The following is a 20,641-nucleotide window of genomic DNA, read 5'->3' as shown; positions in this document are numbered from 1 at the left end:
TCTCTCTGTCTCTCTCTCTCTCTGTCTCTCTCTCTCTCTCTCTCTCTCTCTCTCTCTCTCTCTCTCTCTCTCTCTGTCTCTCTCTCCCCTTCACTCTCTCTCCTAACAGTGATTCTCGAGAAGCCCATTCGCATCCCAAGGTCTTTGTCGGTGAAAGCTGCCAGCGTGCTCAAGGGCTTTCTGAACAAGGTGAGGCACCGTGGTCCCACAACCAATCAGATGCCTCCCCCTTCCTTCTGTCTCTGTTTGCACTGCTCAGCGCGCGCGTGGAAACCAGGCCAAGAACACGTGGTGTGTGTGTGTGTGTGTGTGTGTGTGTGTGTGTGTGTGTGTGTGTGTGTGTGTGTGTGTGTGTGTGTGTGTGTGTGTGTGTGTGTGTGTGTGTGTGTGTGTGTGTGTGTTACAAAAGATAAATAAATAAATAAGAACATTAAATTAAAACATGTAAAAAATAATCCCCAGCCATACCAACAAGGCCCAGTGTGGACCAACCAGGGAACTGGTCCTCACAAGATAAATGGTTGTTTTTTATAGTATTAAAGAGTATTAATCGATTCAGGTTGGGGATATGGTTAGATTCAGAATTAGGCATGCAGGCTTAAGGCCTATTCATCATCATACTCCAGTTTCCGGTGATGAGGTGACCTCGGTGGTTAGTAAAAACAGAGAGTTTGGGTGAGCAGTGAAGCGCTTACCACCTTGGCGTGACGCCATGTTGTAGTTCAGGGCTGGGCAACTTTGACGATGGAGAGGGCCACTATATTTCCACACTCACTCCCTAGGGCCATATATATTACTGTCGTAGCAAAAATAGCCGATCTACAAGCTCAAAACGCGTCGCAATATTCAAATTGAAATCTTGATTTTATTTTTTGCTATTTTTGAATTGGAATCCTGAAAATTAATATTTTTATGTAATTTCAAATGCCTTCAATTATACTTGTGTTGAGCAATGAGCTACTAATTTAGACTGAACTAATTAAAGCGGGTCATGTTTGCATGTTGTGGAATTGTAACAGCTGAAACCAATTTTATAATCAGTATTCTGACATTAACCTGAGGGCCACATTAAGTGAAGGTGGGGGCCGCATGTGGCCCCCGGGCCGCCAGTTGCCCACCCCTGTTGTAGTTGTTGGTGGATGGTGGTCACCTTATCACCTAAAAGTGGAGTATGAACAGGCCTTTAGAGTTTAGGGTTCTAGTATGTCTGATTTATACAAAATAGTTTTGTACCGGTGCTGCTCACTGAAAATAGTTCATCTATAAGCCGCAAGTTGTGAGCTTGTAGATTAGCTATGCTTGGCTTCAGAGTTATGGTTTTACATTAGAAAAAAATGTGCAAACGTGGCATTTGTAAAATTGCTGTTCTGAAACATTGTGTCCTCACAAGTATAGTAATACAAATGCAAGTGTGCTGCGTTGTGAGCTTGTAGATCGGCTATTTTGATGCCGATGGTGCAATTAACCAATCATAAAATGACTTGTCTTTTAGTTATCTTGTCCACTAGTATAGTCCCTCCCTAACATTTTAGTCTAGTTTTTATTTTTTGATGAAATTGGCTTAACCCATTTTGGGTGGGAACCCCTTTTGGTGTTAGCATTGTTATGCTTTAGCTATTGAAAAATAGCAGATCTACAAGCTCATAGCGCGCCACCGAGTGGCGCGCTACGAGCTTGTAGGTCTGCTATTTTTGAAAAATCGAAGAACCACTGACATAGAAACTGACATTTTTAGAATCGGATCTCAGGTCAAATTGGCTTAATAAATCATCTGAAATGAGGGTCTGTGGCCAAATCATTGCTGTCGGGTGGAAACCTTGTATGTCCAAAACGGTTACTTTTCAGGAAATGTAAAAAAGAAACCTGCGTTCCAATGGATGGGGTGTTATTAAGGACCCTGTAAACCTGCGTTCCAATGGATGGGGTGTTATTAAGGACCCTGTAAAACTGCGTTCCAATGGATGGGGTGTTATTAAGGACCCTGTAAACCTACGTTCCAATGGATGGGGTGTTATTAAGGACCCTGTAAACCTTCGTTCCAATGGATGGGGTGTTATTAAGGACCCTGTAAACCTGCGTTCCAATGGATGGGGTGTTATTAAGGACCCTGTAAACCTGCGTTCCAATGGATGGGGTGTTATTAAGGACCCTGTAAACCTGCGTTCCAATGGATGGGGTGTTATTAAGGACCCTGTAAACCTGCGTTCCAATGGATGGGGTGTTATTAAGGACCCTGTAAACCTGCGTTCCAATGGATGGGGTGTTATTAAGGACCCTGTAAACCTGCGTTCCAATGGATGGGGTGTTATTAAGGAGCCTGTAAACCTGCGTTCCAATGGATCGGGTGTTATTAAGGACCCTGTAAACCTGCGTTCCAATGGATGGGGTGTTATAAGGACCCTGTAAACCTGCGTTCCAATGGATGGGGTGTTATTAAGGACCCTGTAAACCTACGTTCCAATAGATGGGGTGTTATTAAGGACCCTGTAAAACCTACGTTCCAATGGATGGGGCGTTATTAAGGACCCTGTAAACCTACGTTCCAATGGATGGGGTGTTATAAGGACCCTGTAAACCTGCGTTCCAATGGATCGGGTGTTATTAAGGACCCTGTAAACCTGCGTTCCAATGGATCGGGTGTTATTAAGGACCCTGTAAACCTGCGTTCCAATGGATCGGGTGTTATTAAGGACCCTGTAAACCTGCGTTCCAATGGATGGGGTGTTATTAAGGAGCCTGTAAACCTGCGTTCCAATGGATGGGGTGTTATTAAGGACCCTGTAAACCTGCGTTCCAATGGATGGGGTGTTATTAAGGACCCTGTAAACCTGCGTTCCAATGGATGGGGTGTTATTAAGGACCCTGTAAACCTGCGTTCCAATGGATGGGGTGTTATTAAGGACCCTGTAAACCTGCGTTCCAATGGATCGGGTGTTATTAAGGACCCTGTAAACCTGCGTTCCAATGGATCGGGTGTTATTAAGGACCCTGTAAACCTGCGTTCCAATGGATCGGGTGTTATTAAGGACCCTGTAAACCTGCGTTCCAATGGATCGGGTGTTATTAAGGACCCTGTAAACCTGCGTTCCAATGGATGGGGTGTTATTAAGGACCCTGTAAACCTGCGTTCCAATAGATGGGGTGTTATTAAGGACCCTGTAAACCTGCGTTCCAATGGATGGGGTGTTATTAAGGACCCTGTAAACCTGCGTTCCAATGGATCGGGTGTTATTAAGGACCCTGTAAACCTGCGTTCCAATGGATCGGGTGTTATTAAGGACCCTGTAAACCTGCGTTCCAATGGATGGGGTGTTATTAAGGACCCTGTAAACCTACGTTCCAATGGATGGGGTGTTATTAAGGACCCTGTAAACCTGCGTTCCAATAGATGGGGTGTTATAAGGACCCTGTAAACCTGCGTTCCAATGGATGGGGTGTTATAAGGACCCTGTAAACCTGCGTTCCAATGGATGGGGTGTTATTAAGGACCCTGTAAACCTGCGTTCCAATGGATGGGGTGTTATTAAGGACCCTGTAAAACCTACGTTCCAATGGATGGGGTGTTATTAAGGACCCTGTAAACCTACGTTCCAATGGATGGGGTGTTATTAAGGACCCTGTAAACCTGCGTTCCAATGGATCGGGTGTTATTAAGGACCCTGTAAACCTGCGTTCCAATGGATGGGGTGTTATTAAGGACCCTGTAAACCTGCGTTCCAATGGATGGGGTGTTATTAAGGACCCTGTAAACCTACGTTCCAATGGATGGGGTGTTATTAAGGACCCTGTAAACCTGCGTTCCAATGGATGGGGTGTTATTAAGGACCCTGTAAACCTGCGTTCCAATAGATGGGGTGTTATTAAGGACCCTGTAAACCTGCGTTCCAATAGATGGGGTGTTATTAAGGACCCTGTAAACCTGCGTTCCAATGGATGGGGTGTTATTAAGGACCCTGTAAACCTGCGTTCCAATGGATGGGGTGTTATTAAGGACCCTGTAAACCTGCGTTCCAATAGATGGGGTGTTATTAAGGACCCTGTAAAAGAGTTTGTTTGGGTGAGGGTGAGGTGAACGGAAACGATGAAGATTTCAATTTAACGCCGATTTATTTTTCTCCTTGCCAGGAATTATTCAAAAAATATACTGTTCCAAAAATAAGTCTTTAAAAAAATACAATTAAAAGCAAAACGAGCTGCGTTCGCTTCCCGGGTTCGCGCGTCTTACTTGTTTAGCAACACAACACTTTTCAGCCATAATATATCTTTCACAGACAAATACACACACACCCCTGGCAAGTGGTATGTCCCAATTACCATACCCACCCTAACCTATATAAGGAGCACTGTGGTCATGTGGTACTCTTTTCAGATCCTCAGACCAGGAAGAGGATCATATGGCAAGTATGTGTTTGTTTGCTTGGTAATGATAATGATGAATAAAGGTGATTGTTTTTGACCAACCAATTGTATCTGTGTTGTTTGTAAAATGAAATGAATATTAAAATGTATTGAACTGGGTCAAGGCGTAAATACCAACTCTGATTAACAACGTAGTTAGTATTGGAGCAAACGGTGTTTGGTGCTGACCATGGGGGTGTGACAAAAAGATCTGCAACAAAAGGTGGTGAATATAGTATAGGGTAATGAATGGTAATGGTAACATAATGTGAATAAATAAATAAATAAATAAAATGCCTAAAATAGCATATACAAGCTCACAACGTGTCGCAATATTGGTAGATTGGCAACTTTTTCCCACTAGGATCAATAACACAAAAAATATATCGGGAGGAAACCACCCAACTCCATTTTTGAGGTTTCAGCATAAATCAGTGTTATTGAACACCCTTTACGTCTGTGTTGGTTAAAACAATGTTGAACCAATGGAAAGTATTACAAAGCACTTCGGACAAAACCTCTTAACTCCATTGGACCCTCAAACTGTCTGCTAAAACAGCTAACTCCGCCCCTGCCTCTGCCCCTCTCATGCAAGTAATTGACAAATATATAAAGTCACAACATCAACTTAGATGAGGCTGTATTGCTTTGGTTTCTTCCCGACAGCAGAGATGTATAAAATGTTGAGATATGGAGACACGAGGCTTCCGCCCGACAGCAATGATCCCAAACTATGGTGGGTCACTTGAAATTGACAAGAGAGTCACTGCAGTACGAACCCTGGGAGGCGGCCGGACAGCCAGGTGCAAATATAGAACCAGTACGTACATGTTCCTTTCCTGACCTGTCTTCTCCCTGCCGACAGGACCCCAAGGAGCGACTGGGGTGCCAGGTGCAGACGGGGTTTACAGACATCAAGTCCCACACGTTTTTCCGCAGTATAGAGTGGGAGCAGGTAAGTCCTGGGCTGGCTGAGTACCATCTAAGGCCTCACTCAGACCTTTACTGCATTGCTGTATGCTTGTTGGATGAATGTTGTGAGTGTCATGGCCGCCCCAATGCATTTCCAATGGAAGTCACATGGTTTGTAGTCCACATTTTGGACTACAAGCTGTTGTATGGCTTTCGGCTGTGTTTCGACTGCCCCCCTCCCCCTCATACAACACAAATGTTGTGTCAAACCATGTGACTCCCATTGGAAATGCATTGGGGCAAGATGTATCACACCCTTTGTATACAACAAGCATACATCAATATGTTGCGACCGTGTGAGTCGCCCCTATGCTTGCGACTGAAGTGCTAAGTACATTACTTAAGTACTGTACTTGAGCACACTTTTGAGGTATTTGTACTTGAGTATTTCCCATTTCCAGTACTTTTACTTCTACTCCACTACATCTCAGAGGCAAAATTCTACTTTTACTCTCACTAAATTAATTTGAAAACTTTAGTTACTAGTAACTTTTTAGATAAAGTTTCGGTTTATCCATTTCGGCCATTTGAAAATAGCCGAACTCACAATGCGTCGCCATGCGAAGCATTGTGAGCTGCTATTTTCCAAAGATGTTTATACATTGGAAAACTTGAAATGGGACATTCCGCATAATGAGTACTTTCACTTTTTGTACTTTTAAGTACATTTTGATGTCGATGCTTTTGTACTTTTACTCAAGTAAATTTTGAATTCCAGACTTGTACTTGTAATGGGGTACTATTATTATATTGCAGTATTGGTACTCTTATTTAAGCAAAACATTTCAGTACTTTATTATTTCCACCACTGCTGAAACGTGGCCATGGCATGAACTGCCCTCCCCCTCCTGCGTGGGGTGACTGGGTAACATTCATGAACTGCCCTCCCCCTCATGCGTGGGGTGACTGGGTAACATTCATGAACTGCCCTCCCCCTCCTGCGTGGGGTGACTGGGTAACATTCATGAACTGCCCTCCCCCTCATGCGTGGGGTGACTGGGTAACATTCATGAACTGCCCTCCCCCTCATGCATGGGGTGACTGGGTAACATTCATGAACTGCCCTCCCCCTCATGCGTGGGGTGACTGGGTAACATTCATGAACTGCCCTCCCCCTCATGCGTGGGGTGACTGGGTAACATTCATGAACTGCCCTCCCCCTCATGTGTGGGGTGACTGGGTAACATTCATGAACTGCCCTCCCCCTCATGCATGGGGTGACTGGGTAACATTCATGAACTGCCCTCCCCCTCCTGCCCTACCCCTCCGGTGGCGGTGACTGGGTAACATTCATGAACTGCCCTCCCCCTCCTGCATGAGGTGACTGGGTAACATTCATGAACTGCCCTCCCCCTCCTGCATGAGGTGACTGGGTAACATTCATGAACTGCCCTCCCCCTCCTGCATGAGGTGACTGGGTAACATTCATGAACTGCCCTCCCCCTCCTGCATGAGGTGACTGGGTAACATTCATGAACTGCCCTCCCCCTCCTGCGTGGGGTGACTGGGTAACATTCATGAACTGCCCTCCCCCTCCTGCATGAGGTGACTGGGTAACATTCATGAACTGCCCTCCCCCTCCTGCATGAGGTGACTGGGTAACATTCATGAACTGCCCTCCCCCTCCTGCATGAGGTGACTGGGTAACATTCATGAACTGCCCTCCCCCTCATGCGTGGGGTGACTGGGTAACATTCATGAACTGCCCTACCCCTCCTGCGTGGGGTGACTGGGTAACATTCATGAACTGCCCTACCCCTCCTGCGTGGGGTGACTGGGTAACATGCATGAACTGCCCTCCCCCTCATGCATGAGGTGACTGGGTAACATTCATGAACTGCCCTCCCCCTCATGCGTGGGGTGACTGGGTAACATTCATGAACTGCCCTACCCCTCCTGCGTGGGGTGACTGGGTAACATGCATGAACTGCCCTCCCCCTCATGCGTGGGGTGACTGGGTAACATTCATGAACTACCCTCCCCCTCATGCGTGGAGTAACTGGGTAACATTCATGAACTGACCTCCCCCTCATGCGTGGGGTGACTGGGTAACATTCATGAACTGCCCTCCCCCTCATGCGTGGGGTGACTGGGTAACATTCATGAACTGCCCTACCCCTCATGCGTGGAGTGACTGGGTAACATTCATGAACTGCCCTCCCCCTCATGCGTGGGGTGACTGGGTAACATTCATGAACTGCCCTCCGTGTCATTTCCAACTATTGTCTGCGCATGGAAACTAGGGGCTACTAATATATACTATTCTCTGCCTATCGGGACGTAACTCGGACGGCGCTGAGTCGGGTCTGGTGGCCGTCGCAACGGCTCAAGGCCACCAGACACGTTGGTGACAATAGGTGATAATGACATACTGAAACAGTGAGTATGCCAGTATGGCCATACTGAGCTCATTCAAAGGTGCTGATAACGGATGATTTCGCCAATTCAATGCAGAGATACGGGTCGAATGGGGTGAGCTGATGGATGGATGATCTTTGTGGAGTTCTCTCTCCTGATTGGATCAAATTGATATCTCCACCTGAAAATGTATTTTCTGTGTACTAACCAGCTGGAGGGAAGGGGACTCCCCTGTTACTTAAAGGAGCATTCAGTGATTTGGGTGATTTGGAAACCCCCCCCGGTCTGCCCCGGTAACAAGATGTGCACATGCACGCACTACAGTGGGGGGGACACGCAACAGGCCAACAGCACACAAACCAAGGTCCGCCCCCGCTCGATCTTGATTGGCGGAAGGCCCCTCTCTATCCTGATTGGGTGAAGGCTGGGCCACCTAGCCAAAAACGAAACCTACGTTTTTTTGACCCCAGGGGTTAACTGGGGACAGGGAGGAACTCCTTATATGGTCAGCACACTCTATAGTAGGGAGGATTATCACAACAAAACAAAAAAAGAAGTGATATTTGATATTTGAAAGTGAAATCACTGAATATACGTTTAACACATGATACTCTGGTTCAGTGGTTCTCAACCTTTTCAGGCCGCGACCCCCCAAAAAGAATCATATTTGAACTGGGGACCGCCACGCTGACAAGCCTGAGACTACATCTTATCTATCTTACATGCAGTATCACATACGCATACATACTTTGTGCGCAGCGTGGTGGAGAGATGTTTATGTTTTATTCCTCTTCCACTGTCCTACGGTATCCCTATTCGACCTAGTGTTATGTTACAACTGGCGTTCATCCGTGGGTGGGTGCGATGTGGGACCATCTGACCAGGTCAAGAGAGAATGGAACAGAGGAACTAGTGTGTGTGAGACTGTGAGGTTGCTATGTTGTGTTGTCTACTTGTCTTGACCTCCGTGGTCGACGCAAAATGTGGGTCCCGGTGCAAAAGCAGTGTAGTGTTTCAGTTTGTGCTTCTGGGGTTAGAGCCGCTGTACGCCGATACCCCATCTTAAAATGTCTTCTTAACTATTTCTTTGCAAGCTACGTATATATATTCGTTCCCCCCAAGGAACGAATATGCACAAGGATCTTTGCACACGGCCCCCATTTACCTCCAATCAAAGTAGGATTTTTAATGCCACATCTCTGAAACTGTCCATATTTTTAAGTGGTGCAACCACTTTCTTAAGTGACTATGTGTGTGGGTGGGTGGGTGTGTGGGTGGCTGGGTGGCTGGCTGGGTGCGTCTGAGCATGAAAACAGCATGGTTGTTTTTCACCACCTGTGCGCAACCTAACACACACACAAACACACGCACATATTAACTGTATATATGGTGATTTCGGGTGTGCCAGTACAGTACAGTACAGTGACAGTACAGTACAGTACAGTGGAGGGTACAGCACACGGTAACTGTGTCATTTCTCAACCGTTTCGGACGCGGGGCAGCTCGCTGGAATCGGGCCGGCACCCTGGGTGCGTTCCTGTGGGTCTGGAACCCCCCCCCCCCCCCCCCCCCTCGGGGACCCCCACACAGAGTTGCACCACTAACTTCACACGGGTGTGATTTTTTCTGATGCATCCAATGTCATTTGTGATTTTGTCTCGCACCGCTCACGACATGTTAACATTTCTGGCGAAAGGTAAACAGAGTGAGCTAACGCTAATAATATCCCATCGTTACAATGGTGGTCTTCATGCCGGGAAACCATGGTGGTCTTCAGGCCGGGAAACAGGAAATGAAGATGACCAAATATAGGCAAATAAAAGCCCTGGTAGGGTTTACCTACACTCTGCTGCCACCTCGTGGCACAGAAAGAATACAATGTCTTGTATGAAATTCCTTTAATTTTATGAATTTCTGTTGAATCATGTTTTACTTTTCATCTTTTGAAAAAAAGAATGAAAGAAAATATATATATATTTGTGTATTTATTTATTTTTGTAGGAAATTAAAATAATAGATATTTACTCAAGAGTCACAACATTTACAAACCATACAGCATGATGCAACGTTCTCGGTTCTTCTTTGTCAGAGTTTGATGGTACATAAAATAATACCCCTCGTATAGCTGTTTAACGGGCGGTGCCCTTTGTGGGTGTGTGTTGCATGTGCATGTTAAAAATGCATGAGACAGTTGTAGAGTAGACATGGCGCACAGAGACCACTGCTGGGCGCAACAAAGTGCCTTCCCTTCTCTGGAGCAATAACACAAATAAAAGTGCATTTCTAATTGCACTCACATGCAATGTGAGTGAGTGCAAATGCACGTGCGTGCGTATAGTAGAAAATGTTCCATTGATGCTATAGGGCTGACGTGCACCGCTATGTGAAAGTCACATGAAAGCAGGATATGGGCTATACAATATTAAGGGGGTTTCACTAGCATGCTGTGTGTGTGTGTGTGTGTGTGTGTGTGTGTGTGTGTGTGTGTGTGTGTGTGTGTGTGTGTGTGTGTGTGTGTGTGTGTGTGTGTGTGTGTGTGTGTGTGTGTGTGTGTGTGTGTGTGTGTGTGTGTGTGTGTGTGTGCGCGCGCGTGCGCGTACTGTATGTACAGTAAGTTTGAGCTTAAATGACTGGCTGCAGTCGGAGCACGCTTCTAGTTTTATTAACAGCTGCACTCATATCATTGAGGCAAATCAAGTTTAACGAGCTTGGTTCCAGACTCCCAGTACAGATTGTGGCGGGTAGGGCTGGACAATATCACTTCAAATCAGCATCACGATTATTTCAAACGTTTGCCTCGATTACAGAGCGACCTCGTAGGTGATCGGCTATTTAGCACCCCGCCGTTGTACAACATTATTATAAAACAGGGTTAAGTGGTTGAATGAAACATGCTTCTCGATATTCGAGTGATCTATATATTTGCGATTAAATAGGTTAAAAGTAAAAACCTACATGGAAATGCGATCACTCAAGAGTTTAATTTACACTCAATACTACAGGTACAAGCATCTAGCCTGGGTTCCAGTCTGATTCATTACTACAGGTACAAGCAGCTAGCCTGGGTTCCAGGCTGATTCATTACTACAGGTACAAGCAGCTAGCCTGGGTTCCAGTCTGATTCATTACTACAGGTACAAGCAGCTAGCCTGGGTTCCAGACTGATTCATTACTACAGGTACAAGCAGCTAGCCTGGGTTCCAGTCTGATTCATTACTACAGGTACAAGCAGCTAGCCTGGGTTCCAGGCTGATTCATTACTACAGGTACAAGCAGCTAGCCTGGGTTCCAGACTGATTCATTACTACAGGTACAAGCAGCTAGCCTGGGTTCCAGGCTGATTCATTACTACAGGTACAAGCAGCTAGCCTGGGTTCCAGTCTGATTCATTACTACAGGTACAAGCAGCTAGCCTGGGTTCCAGTCTGATTCATTACTACAGGTACAAGCAGCTAGCCTGGGTTCCAGTCTGATTCATTACTACAGGTACAAGCAGCTAGCCTGGGTTCCAGGCTGATTCATTACTACAGGTACAAGCAGCTAGCCTGGGTTCCAGGCTGATTCATTACTACAGGTACAAGCAGCTAGCCTGGGTTCCAGACTGATTCATTACTACAGGTACAAGCAGCTAGCCTGGGTTCCAGTCTGATTCGCTGCCTTAATGTTAGTGTAAGACAAAAATAGACACTAAGCCGATTTGCTCAGACACTATGACGTATAATTCTCCATTCATTGTCAATGGGAATTTAATGTTTGTGTAAGACGAAAATCTACACTAATAGCTGAATATAGGAGGGGCTAGCGCTCCTCAAAAATGATTAACTGTAAGCTAAGCCGCCCGCACATCCAGAAGTGGGCTACATGTTCTTGCTGGGGGGGGCCACCATACTGAGTTTGAAGTGTTTGAAGGGCCACTCATTGGACTATTGAATTGAAACTTGAAACAAAGTGCTGAATTATGTTAACCCATTCTGACCTGAGATCAGCTTCTAAAAATGTCTTCTACATCCTGACAGTTTTCTGAAAAAGCTATGTTTCTATGACAGTCGTTCTTTGATTTTTCAAAAATAGCAGACCTACAAGCTCGTAGCGCGTCACTCGGTGGCGCGCTACGAGCTTGTAGATCTGCTATTTTTCAATAGCTAAAGCATGACATGAAAAGGGGTTCCCGCCCCAAAATGGGTTAAAACTACATGAATAGATACACTGTGATGAATCATTCACACCATCATATTCCATATTTTGCGCAGTGCATTATGACTAATCTTATTGTCTCCACCAGGCCGAAGGCATGGGGAGAGAGTATGTTTTGCACTCCGTCCGTCCGTCCGTCCGTCCGTGTGTGTGTGTGTCCGTCCGTCCGTCCTTCCGTCTGTGAACAGCTAATCTCCGGCACCATTAACCCGGTTGATGCCAATTTTTGCACACACACTCCCTGGATGCCAACGATGAACCTCTGCCCCAACATTTCCAGAACAGCCTGTTATAGCGCCACCAGGAGGCTGCTTTGTGCAAAACAAGTTTTTGGACAGTACACCTACATATTTTGTCCAAACATCACGCAAATTGGTACACAGTCTCTCTAGAGCCATTCAACGAAACGGGTCTTTCAGATTTCTCAGACTCCATCCTGATTGGCTAAGATTGGCTTCCAAAGTTCGCAGGAGTGTTCAGTTTCAAACAAAATACTGCAAATCATGAACACATCGTGTGATTTCCGTGAATTTGTGCACGCACATTCCCACTAGGCCGAGGAAGAAATGCCACATGAACATTTTCAACTCAGCCTCATGGTGGCGCTATAACTGGCCGAAAAGTGTTTTTACCTCTAACTGCACGGATCTGTGGCTAACTTTGTATGCCAACTCCCTAGAGGCCAAGGAAAAACCTATGCCTGGAATTTTTCACATCTGCTCTTTATAGCGCCACCAGGAGGCTGACATATGCAAAACACATTTTCTAATATTACTCCTTCAGATTGTATCCAAATTTCACGCAAATCGGTACACATGCTCTCCATAGTCATGTGATCAAGACGGGTTTGTTTGATTTCTCATAATCCACCCTTATTTGCTACGATTGGCTTCTAAACTTTTCAGGAGTAGCCCACTTTGTACCCGTTTTGTACAAATCGCCACAACTACTCAACGCAGCGTCCGATTGTGGTGAAACTGTGCATGCATATTCCCACTAGGCTTTGGAAGAAATGCCACTTGACAGTTTTCAAATCAGCCTCATGGTGGCGCTACAACAGGCCAAGCCGCGTCTCTCTCACACACACACACACACACACACACACACACACACACACACACACACACACACACACACACACACACACACACGTTTATATTGCTCCTAAACATTTTGCCAAACATCACACACACTCCTATCCTCCTGGTGGAGACCTGTGCCCAGAAGGGCACTTTTTACATTATACATGTTATACATGTTTTTGTATGTTTTTCATGTATTTTGAAAAACATTTTCAAATAGTGAAAATACCCGATCTACAACACGTCGCTGTAGTACAGCTATTTGTACTAAGACCTAAGACACAAAATAGGCATTATGTTATAAATATGGATCCATGGCAGACTGTTCCACTGTTATATTATAAACATTTAACATTTTACTACATGTGTAGTAATCAAGATCAAGATACTTGTGTTGACCTTTTCCAAACTGCAATGCTTACCCATCACTACCAGTAGAAATCAAGAAAACTGATCAACTAACGACAATGTTACTATATTATGTAGAAAGGTTCTTGAATACATAATGCTTCTTGAATAATATAAATGCTCTGAAACTAGTAAGTGGCGGTGCGCGGGTGTCCCTCCTTTCTACATTGTATATGCCTCGTCTTCATCGCACCTGCTCCAAATTACCTACCGGGTGTGCGGAAGTCATCTCTCTATAAATATTACTATATTGAAACAGTCTGTGATCTGTGAAAATTGAAATATGTGCAACAGTGAAAGATCACATGGTGCATCGCTGTGACGCATTGTGAGCTTGTAATATATTCGCAATGCGTATGTCACTACTTTTATACTTACACGTCAAATGTCTATCTATAAAATAGGGCTTAAGTGCTTTACGTGGCAAGCTCTGCTGTGACGTCATTTGTTGCGTGGCCAGTTCCTCTGCCAGAGCTTCTCTGGCAGTGTCTCCACCTCAGCACCTCTCCTCCAAGCTTCCTCCCCTGGCCCTGTGACAGAGTCTGGCACCGTACCCGCAATTATGCACACGTGCAACAAGAGCACTATGTTGCACATGTATGGTGCACAGAACCTTTCTCGGGCGGCAGTGGCTCAGGGGGTAGAACTGTCGCTTTGGGAATGGGAAGGTCCCTGGTTTGATCCCGGGCTCCCCCTGAGTTATTGTCAAAGTGTTCATGAGCAAGACACTAATTGCCAATGGTGTGAAGTAACTAAGTACATTTACTCAAGTACTGTACTTGTATTCGTACTTGAGTATTTCCAATTTCCAATACTCTTACTTCTACTCTACTACATCTCAGAGCCAAAATGTTTACTTTTACTCCACTACAATTATTTGAAAACTTTAGTTGCTAGTTAGATTTTAATTTTGATTAGAAAACATAAATTAACCACTTCAACCCTATATGTGATTGGCCATTTGAAAATAGCAGAACTACCAGCTCACAATGCGTCGCGATGAGACGCATTGTGAGCTTGTAGATCAGCTATTTTAAAAAGATGATGTACACATTTTGAACTTGTGCTGCTATGAGTACTTTTACTTTTAGTAGCCTACTTTAAGTACATTTTAATGTCGATATTTTTGTACTACATTGCAGTTTTTTTTTAAAGTAAACCATTTGAGTACTTTTTCCACCACTGCTCATTTGCTCCCGATGAGCAGGTTGGTGCCTTGCAGGGTTTCAATTTACAATTTACAATTTAGGCATTTAGCAGACGCTCTTAATCCAGAGCGATTTACATTAAGTTATCATGAAACATGCGTAAGCTAAGAGCGTAACAGTGGAGTATCTATGTAAACTATACATAGTATACTATACAAGTAAGACGCGCGAACGCGGGAAGCGAACGCAGCTCGTAAATTGCAAAAACAACAATTAGAATAAATTACGTAATTTTTTAAGGTTTTTTTTTAAGTTCTCTTTTTTTTGTTTTTTAAGATTTTTTTTAAGTTAATTTTTTTTCAAGTTAAGTTTTTTTTAAGTTAAGTTTTTTTAGTTTTTCCTTTAAGTTTTTCCTTTTTAAGTTCTTTTTTTTTTTAAAGTTAAGATTTTTTTTAAGTTAAGTTTTTTTTAAGTTTTTCCTTAACGTTTTTCCCTTTTAAGTTTTTTTTTTGTTTTTAAGTTAAGTTTTTTTTAAGTTAAGTTTTTTTAAGTTTTTCCTTAACGTTTTTCCTTTTTAAGTTTTTTTTTTTTTTAAGTTAAGTTTTTTTGTAAGTTTTTCCTTTTGAAGTTTTTCCTTTTTAAGTTTTTTTTTTTTTTTAAGTTAAGTTTTTTTGTAAGTTTTTCCTTTTGAAGTTTTTCCTTTTGAAGTTTTTTTTTTAAGTTAAGTTTTTTTTAAGTTAAGTTTTGTGTGTGTGTGTGTGTGCGTGCGTGCGTGCGTGCGTGCGTGTGCGTGCGTGTGTGTGTGTGCGACTGTGCGTGCATGTGTGTTTTTGTGTGTGATACAGCTGCGCCCTCTGGTGGTGGGCGGGTGGTGTTACAGCGTGACACACAGACACACAGACACACAGACATGATCTGCTGGGTCTCATAGTAAATGCTCACTGCGTTCGCAATTATATATTATACATGTGTACTATAAAGTGATATGACATACAAATGCAATTCTAGTGCTGTCTACGTAACATGCTATAAGTCTGTTTAAAATACTATCTAAGTCTACATAAAGTGCTATCTAAAAAGTGCTATCCTCTGCCATCGTGAATGTAATGCTTAAGTAAGTATGGATTAAGAGATTCTGCCAAATGCCTAAATTCAAATTGTAAGAACGACTGACATAGAAACATAGCTTTTTCAGAAAACTGTCAGGATGTAGAAGACATTTTTAGAATCTGATCTCAGGTCAGAATGGGTTCAAACCAGGAACGAGTTGTTGTTGTTTTTTCTCCCCTCAAGTTTGTGCCCGGCTCTAATTCTTCACTGAGTGAAGAGCATGGAAGAGAACTTAATTAGCAGGAAACATGGTGGTGTAGTGATAAGATATAGAACTTGAAAAGCAGAGGCTGTCAGGGTTCATGCAAACTTTACCTTACCTTTTGTAAGATCTTTGTAAGATCTGGGGCGACTGTGGCTCAAGAGGTCGTCCAATGATCCATGGGTCGGCGGTTCAAATCCCGGCTCCTCCTGGCTACATGTCGAAGTGTCCTTGGGCAAGACACTGTACCCCAAATTGCTCCTGATGTGCTGGTTGGTACCTTGCATGGCTTCCGCCGCAATCGGTGTATGAATGTGTGTGTGAATGGGTGAATGTAATGTACAATCTATGTAAAGCGCCTTGGATAAAGGTGCTATATAAATGCACCATTTACCATTTAAGATCTTCACTCTGCAAGTATCTGATAAGGCCAAGTAATTATACCTATAGATGTCAGTCACGTTCATCTTCCATTTAAAGTCAGTGTAAGCGGAACGTTCATGGTTAAAAACCAGGGACGAGGGTTGTTTTACAAGTTTGTGCCAGGCTGTAATTCTTCAGTGAAGAATGTGCAATGATAAGTGATTTAGCAGCAGGAACCTTGGTTGTACAGTCAGGTTAACCCATTTTTAGCGGGAACCCCTTTTGGTGGTTACATACATTATGTTATAATTTAGCTATTGAAAAATAGCAGATCTACAAGCTCATAGCGCGCCACCGAGTGGCGCGCTATGAACTTGTTGATCTGCTATTTTTGAAAAATCGTTAAAATATGTGCCTCAAATCTTACAGAAAATTGTCATGATTTAGAAAACATTTTTTTTAAATTTCGACGTCGGGCCTGAATGGGTTAAAATACAGAACCTTATAAAAGCAGAGACTGTGAAAGCAGTTGGTTCATTTCCAGCTCTTGTAAGATCTTCACTCTGAATGTAAATCTAATAAGGCTAATATGTAATTACATTACCATACTTATCTTCCACGTCTGTCTGTGTGCAGCAGGGGAAAAGAACAAATATATTGTAATCCTTTGCTTTGACTTTCAAGATTGTTAACAGTGTGTATTTTAAGTGTTGTTTTGGGGGTTGCACATTTTGACTGGTAAGAGTACTTCTTTTCCCGTTGCACTAGTAAATTAAAAGGGGAGGAGTTATACTGTTTAGCCAGGGACTGTTTTATGTTAGCCTGGGATCCAGCCTGATTCGCTACGTTCGTCTTTTTCTCACTTCCCTACTCAGTCTGTCCAGGGCTTAGAGTATATATATGAATAGAGACGGCACCCGGAGGAAACCCTGAGGCGCAATGGACATAGTGGCCGAATTTGGTATTGCAGCGTGGGCCAAACACATGAACGATGATGACACGTGAACGCGGTTTCAGTGCAATGGCAGCGCGTTCATGTGTTTGGCCCAATCAATCCCAGAATGCACTCTGTTCCTACAAGGAAGGAGGAGTGAAATCGCCTCATGCGCTTTTGAGCAACTTAATGCAAGTGGATGGGAGGAGAACTCGGGTGACGTTCATATTATACTCTAAGGTCCAGGGTCCGATTGGACTTTCAGGAAGTGACTCAAGTTTCACATTAGTGTGTATGATTGTATGACCAAGAGTTATAGTTGAAAGATGTGGGACAGATGGAGGTTCTTCCTGGCCTACTGGGACTGTGCTTGCAAAGTTTCATGCTGATCGGTCCAGCGGTGTCGGAGATTAGCTGTTCACAGACTTAACACACACACACACACACACACACACAGACGGACGGACGGAGGGACGGCAGCGAAAACGTAGTCTACGTCTGGCCTGGCGGAGACCAAAAGGTAGATCAGACCTCTCCCTTATGCAGCGTGTCTCATTATACAACAGGTCGTTTCGAGGAAGCAATCTGATTGGTTGAAACGGCTTCTAGCCGTGGATCAAACCAGCACCATTCACCACCTAATCAAAACAAAGAATTCAGCTGCTCTGTTTTCCCAGAGCGCTAGCAAACTCGGTGGCTAGGCTAGCTAGTGGGACATTTGTGGTCGTAGTGACTACATCTGTCATTAAAAAAATATTTTTTTTCAGCAATTTTCTTAGTTTTAAGAAACTGCCAGTGATGCTTGCGGAACTCGACTTTGTCTCGTTCCTCACCGCATCACTGTCGTGGCAATAATCACGTTAACCCACACCCTCTCGTGTAATATTGCGTAATTCAACTCCGTCAAGAGGCATTAAATGAAGTCATTCACTCATTCTCATGTTCACTGTACTCAAGTGCTCCTCCAGGGACATTTTGGGCGGGGGTGGTGTTGGGGTGGAGCAATTGATTAATTGAACATTTTATTTCACAGTATGCAGAATGGGTACACATTTCAAACGAAAGCACAAGTCAATACAAAAACTGTGTTACTGTGGACGGCACCATGATAAAGCATTACACTTGTTTAAAACAGGGAGCACCATTTTCAATTCATCAGAGAATGAAAGAGAAGAGAAGGGGAGGGGGCGGGAGCGGTTGTCGAAGTTCAGTAATCAGTGCTGCCTATGAAGTACACACCAAAGGCACGCCCGGGGAAAGAAATCAAAGCAGGGTGAATTGTAAATGCATAGGAGGGAGGGGGGGGGGGGGGTTGGGGGGGCAGGCCCTGTAGCCCGTTTCATACTTTGGTCACGCTGCAGTGTCGCGCGTTGAGAATAGCAGACCTACGTTGTGGATGTTGACACGTTGTGAGCTCATCTACGGTCTACTACCTGTATAGACTAATCATGGAGGGGGGTTCCCTGAGTGCAGCCATTGCTGAGGTTTAAGCAGCACTGCTCCATGGACGCAGTGCCCTGTTAGCCAGGTGTAGGTAATCAGTGCTGATTACACCCAGGCCCCGGACACCGAGAGGAAGCATTGAAGCGAAATGGACATGCTGGTCAATCGTAGGTACTGCAGCTCGAGCGGGCGGCACTGGGCCTAAAACATGAACACGTGAGCCAATACTCAACCACGGCGGTGCTCGTTCATGACTCGCACACGCACGCACGGGGCCCTCCTCATGCTTTTTGCCCGGCACGTTCATTTTAGGCCCAAAATGGACGGAGCCCAAGAAGGGGCTCCGTCCAACCCGCAAGAAGAGGTGAAAAGGGAGTATGCGTTGATTGAGCAACTCAATGCAAGTGGATGGGAGGGGAAATCCGGTGCCGTCTCTATTATTAATAACTCTATGATTACACCTCAGTAATGGCTGCGCCCAGGGCACACCGCTCCGTGGATTCGTCTATTCTCGGTCGTTGCCGGAGCGCGACGGAGCCTAAATTAGGCGTGACAAAGCCGTGACAGAGGGGGCCATGAGCGCTGGCAGCAGCAGAGGTGCTGGCCCAGCCGCTCTCTTGCCCTCAAACACACAACCTGTCTCCGTACCTGACAGGACTGCACGTTGCCAGCGCTCTCCCGGCCGCCGGCGTTACGCAGTATTAATATTAATCGCGTGTCTCCTGAGAGGGGGCGACGACAGCCTCCGCTCTCTGAAGCCGTGACATGTTTGAATATCATTTACCTGTGCCTGCTAGCCCCTTTTATTCTTTTTTTCTTTTTACCTCCCCTCCCCCTCCAAAATTGTGCTGTGAACTGTCACGTCAATGACGCGGGGGAGATTTGAGCAGACAGAAGAAACGGGGATTGCTTGCTTGGCGGCGAGGAGAAGTCGTGAGAGCTGATTCCCAAGCGAAGGCAGGCAGACGGGCAGGCAGCCTTGCCTCTCAACCAGTCCACGACATGTAGAGGATGCAGACAGACTGGAGAGCCTTGTCTCCCAACCAGTCCACGACATGTAGAGTATGCAGACAGCCTGGAGAGCCTTGTCTCTCAACCAGTCCACGACATGTAGAGTATGCAGACAGCCTGGAGAGCCTTGTCTCTCAACCAGTCCACGACATGTAGAGTATGCAGACAGACTGGAGAGCCTTGTCTCTCAACCAGTCCACGACATGTAGAGTATATGCAGGCAGACTGGAGAGCCTTGTCTCTCAACCAGTCCACGACATGTAGAGTATGCAGACAGACTGGAGAGCCTTGCCTCTCAACCAGTCCACGACATGTAGAGTATGCAGGCAGACTGGAGAGCCTTGTCTCTCAACCAGTCCACGACATGTAGAGTATGCAGGCAGACTGGAGAGCCTTGTCTCTCAACCAGTCCACGACATGTAGAGTATGCAGACGGTGGTGGAAGAAGTACTCACATGTTTTTACTTGGGTATCAAATACTGCAATCAACGTAGAACTACGTCTGGAATTCTCAACCAGTCCACGACATGTATGCATCTACCTTAAAGGAGAGTTCTGCACTAGCCGTTTTTCTTTTTTTTTACTGAATTCTGTTGATAATGTGTATGTTATTACTGTTATGGCGGGGGGGGGGGGGGGGGGGATAATATATATATATATAAGGCGCTGGTAGAAACGGTACGCGGACCTAATGCTGGATAACGTGGATACGGAGAGCGACAACATTGTGTGGACTTATTTTCCACAACATGTAGAACAGGAAAAAAAAAGAATTGAATAAGAGATCTATAGCACAAGGCCCGCACAGAGGGTAAATCCGCAAAATCGGTATGGAAACCTCGGCATGGATTATTATTTGTTTTATTTATTTTTCCAGTGGTCAATGGATACACGAATCTGATCTCAGGTCAAAATGGGTTAACCAACCTGAATGGTAGAGTAAAGCCCATCCTTTATGTCAATCCCCGTAGGCTGGCCTGTTCCGTAGCCTCCGTCGTGTTCACAGTCCTGTGACTGA

The 20,641-nt window shown here is 44.9% G+C and overlaps 1 protein-coding gene across 4 annotated transcripts in view; it reads left to right on the top strand.

Moving 5' to 3' along the window:
• The window catches only part of prkcz (protein kinase C, zeta), a 273,129-nt gene that overhangs the window by 223,509 nt on the left and 28,979 nt on the right, over nucleotides 1–20,641 (top strand). For all 4 annotated transcript variants that reach the window (XM_079523572.1, XM_079523571.1, XM_079523570.1 and 1 more), the window contains 2 exons: nucleotides 110–189; nucleotides 5,264–5,353. In XM_079523572.1, the coding sequence (XP_079379698.1) occupies nucleotides 110–189; nucleotides 5,264–5,353 (170 nt within the window). The remainder of the gene's footprint in view (nucleotides 1–109; nucleotides 190–5,263; nucleotides 5,354–20,641) is intronic.

The sequence above is a fragment of the Electrona antarctica genome (genome assembly GCF_951216825.1).
Source record: "Electrona antarctica genome assembly, chromosome: 2".
Lineage (NCBI taxonomy): Eukaryota > Metazoa > Chordata > Actinopteri > Myctophiformes > Myctophidae > Electrona > Electrona antarctica.
The sequence above is the reverse complement of the archived record's forward strand: the minus strand, read 5'-3'. Positions and strand labels throughout refer to the sequence as shown.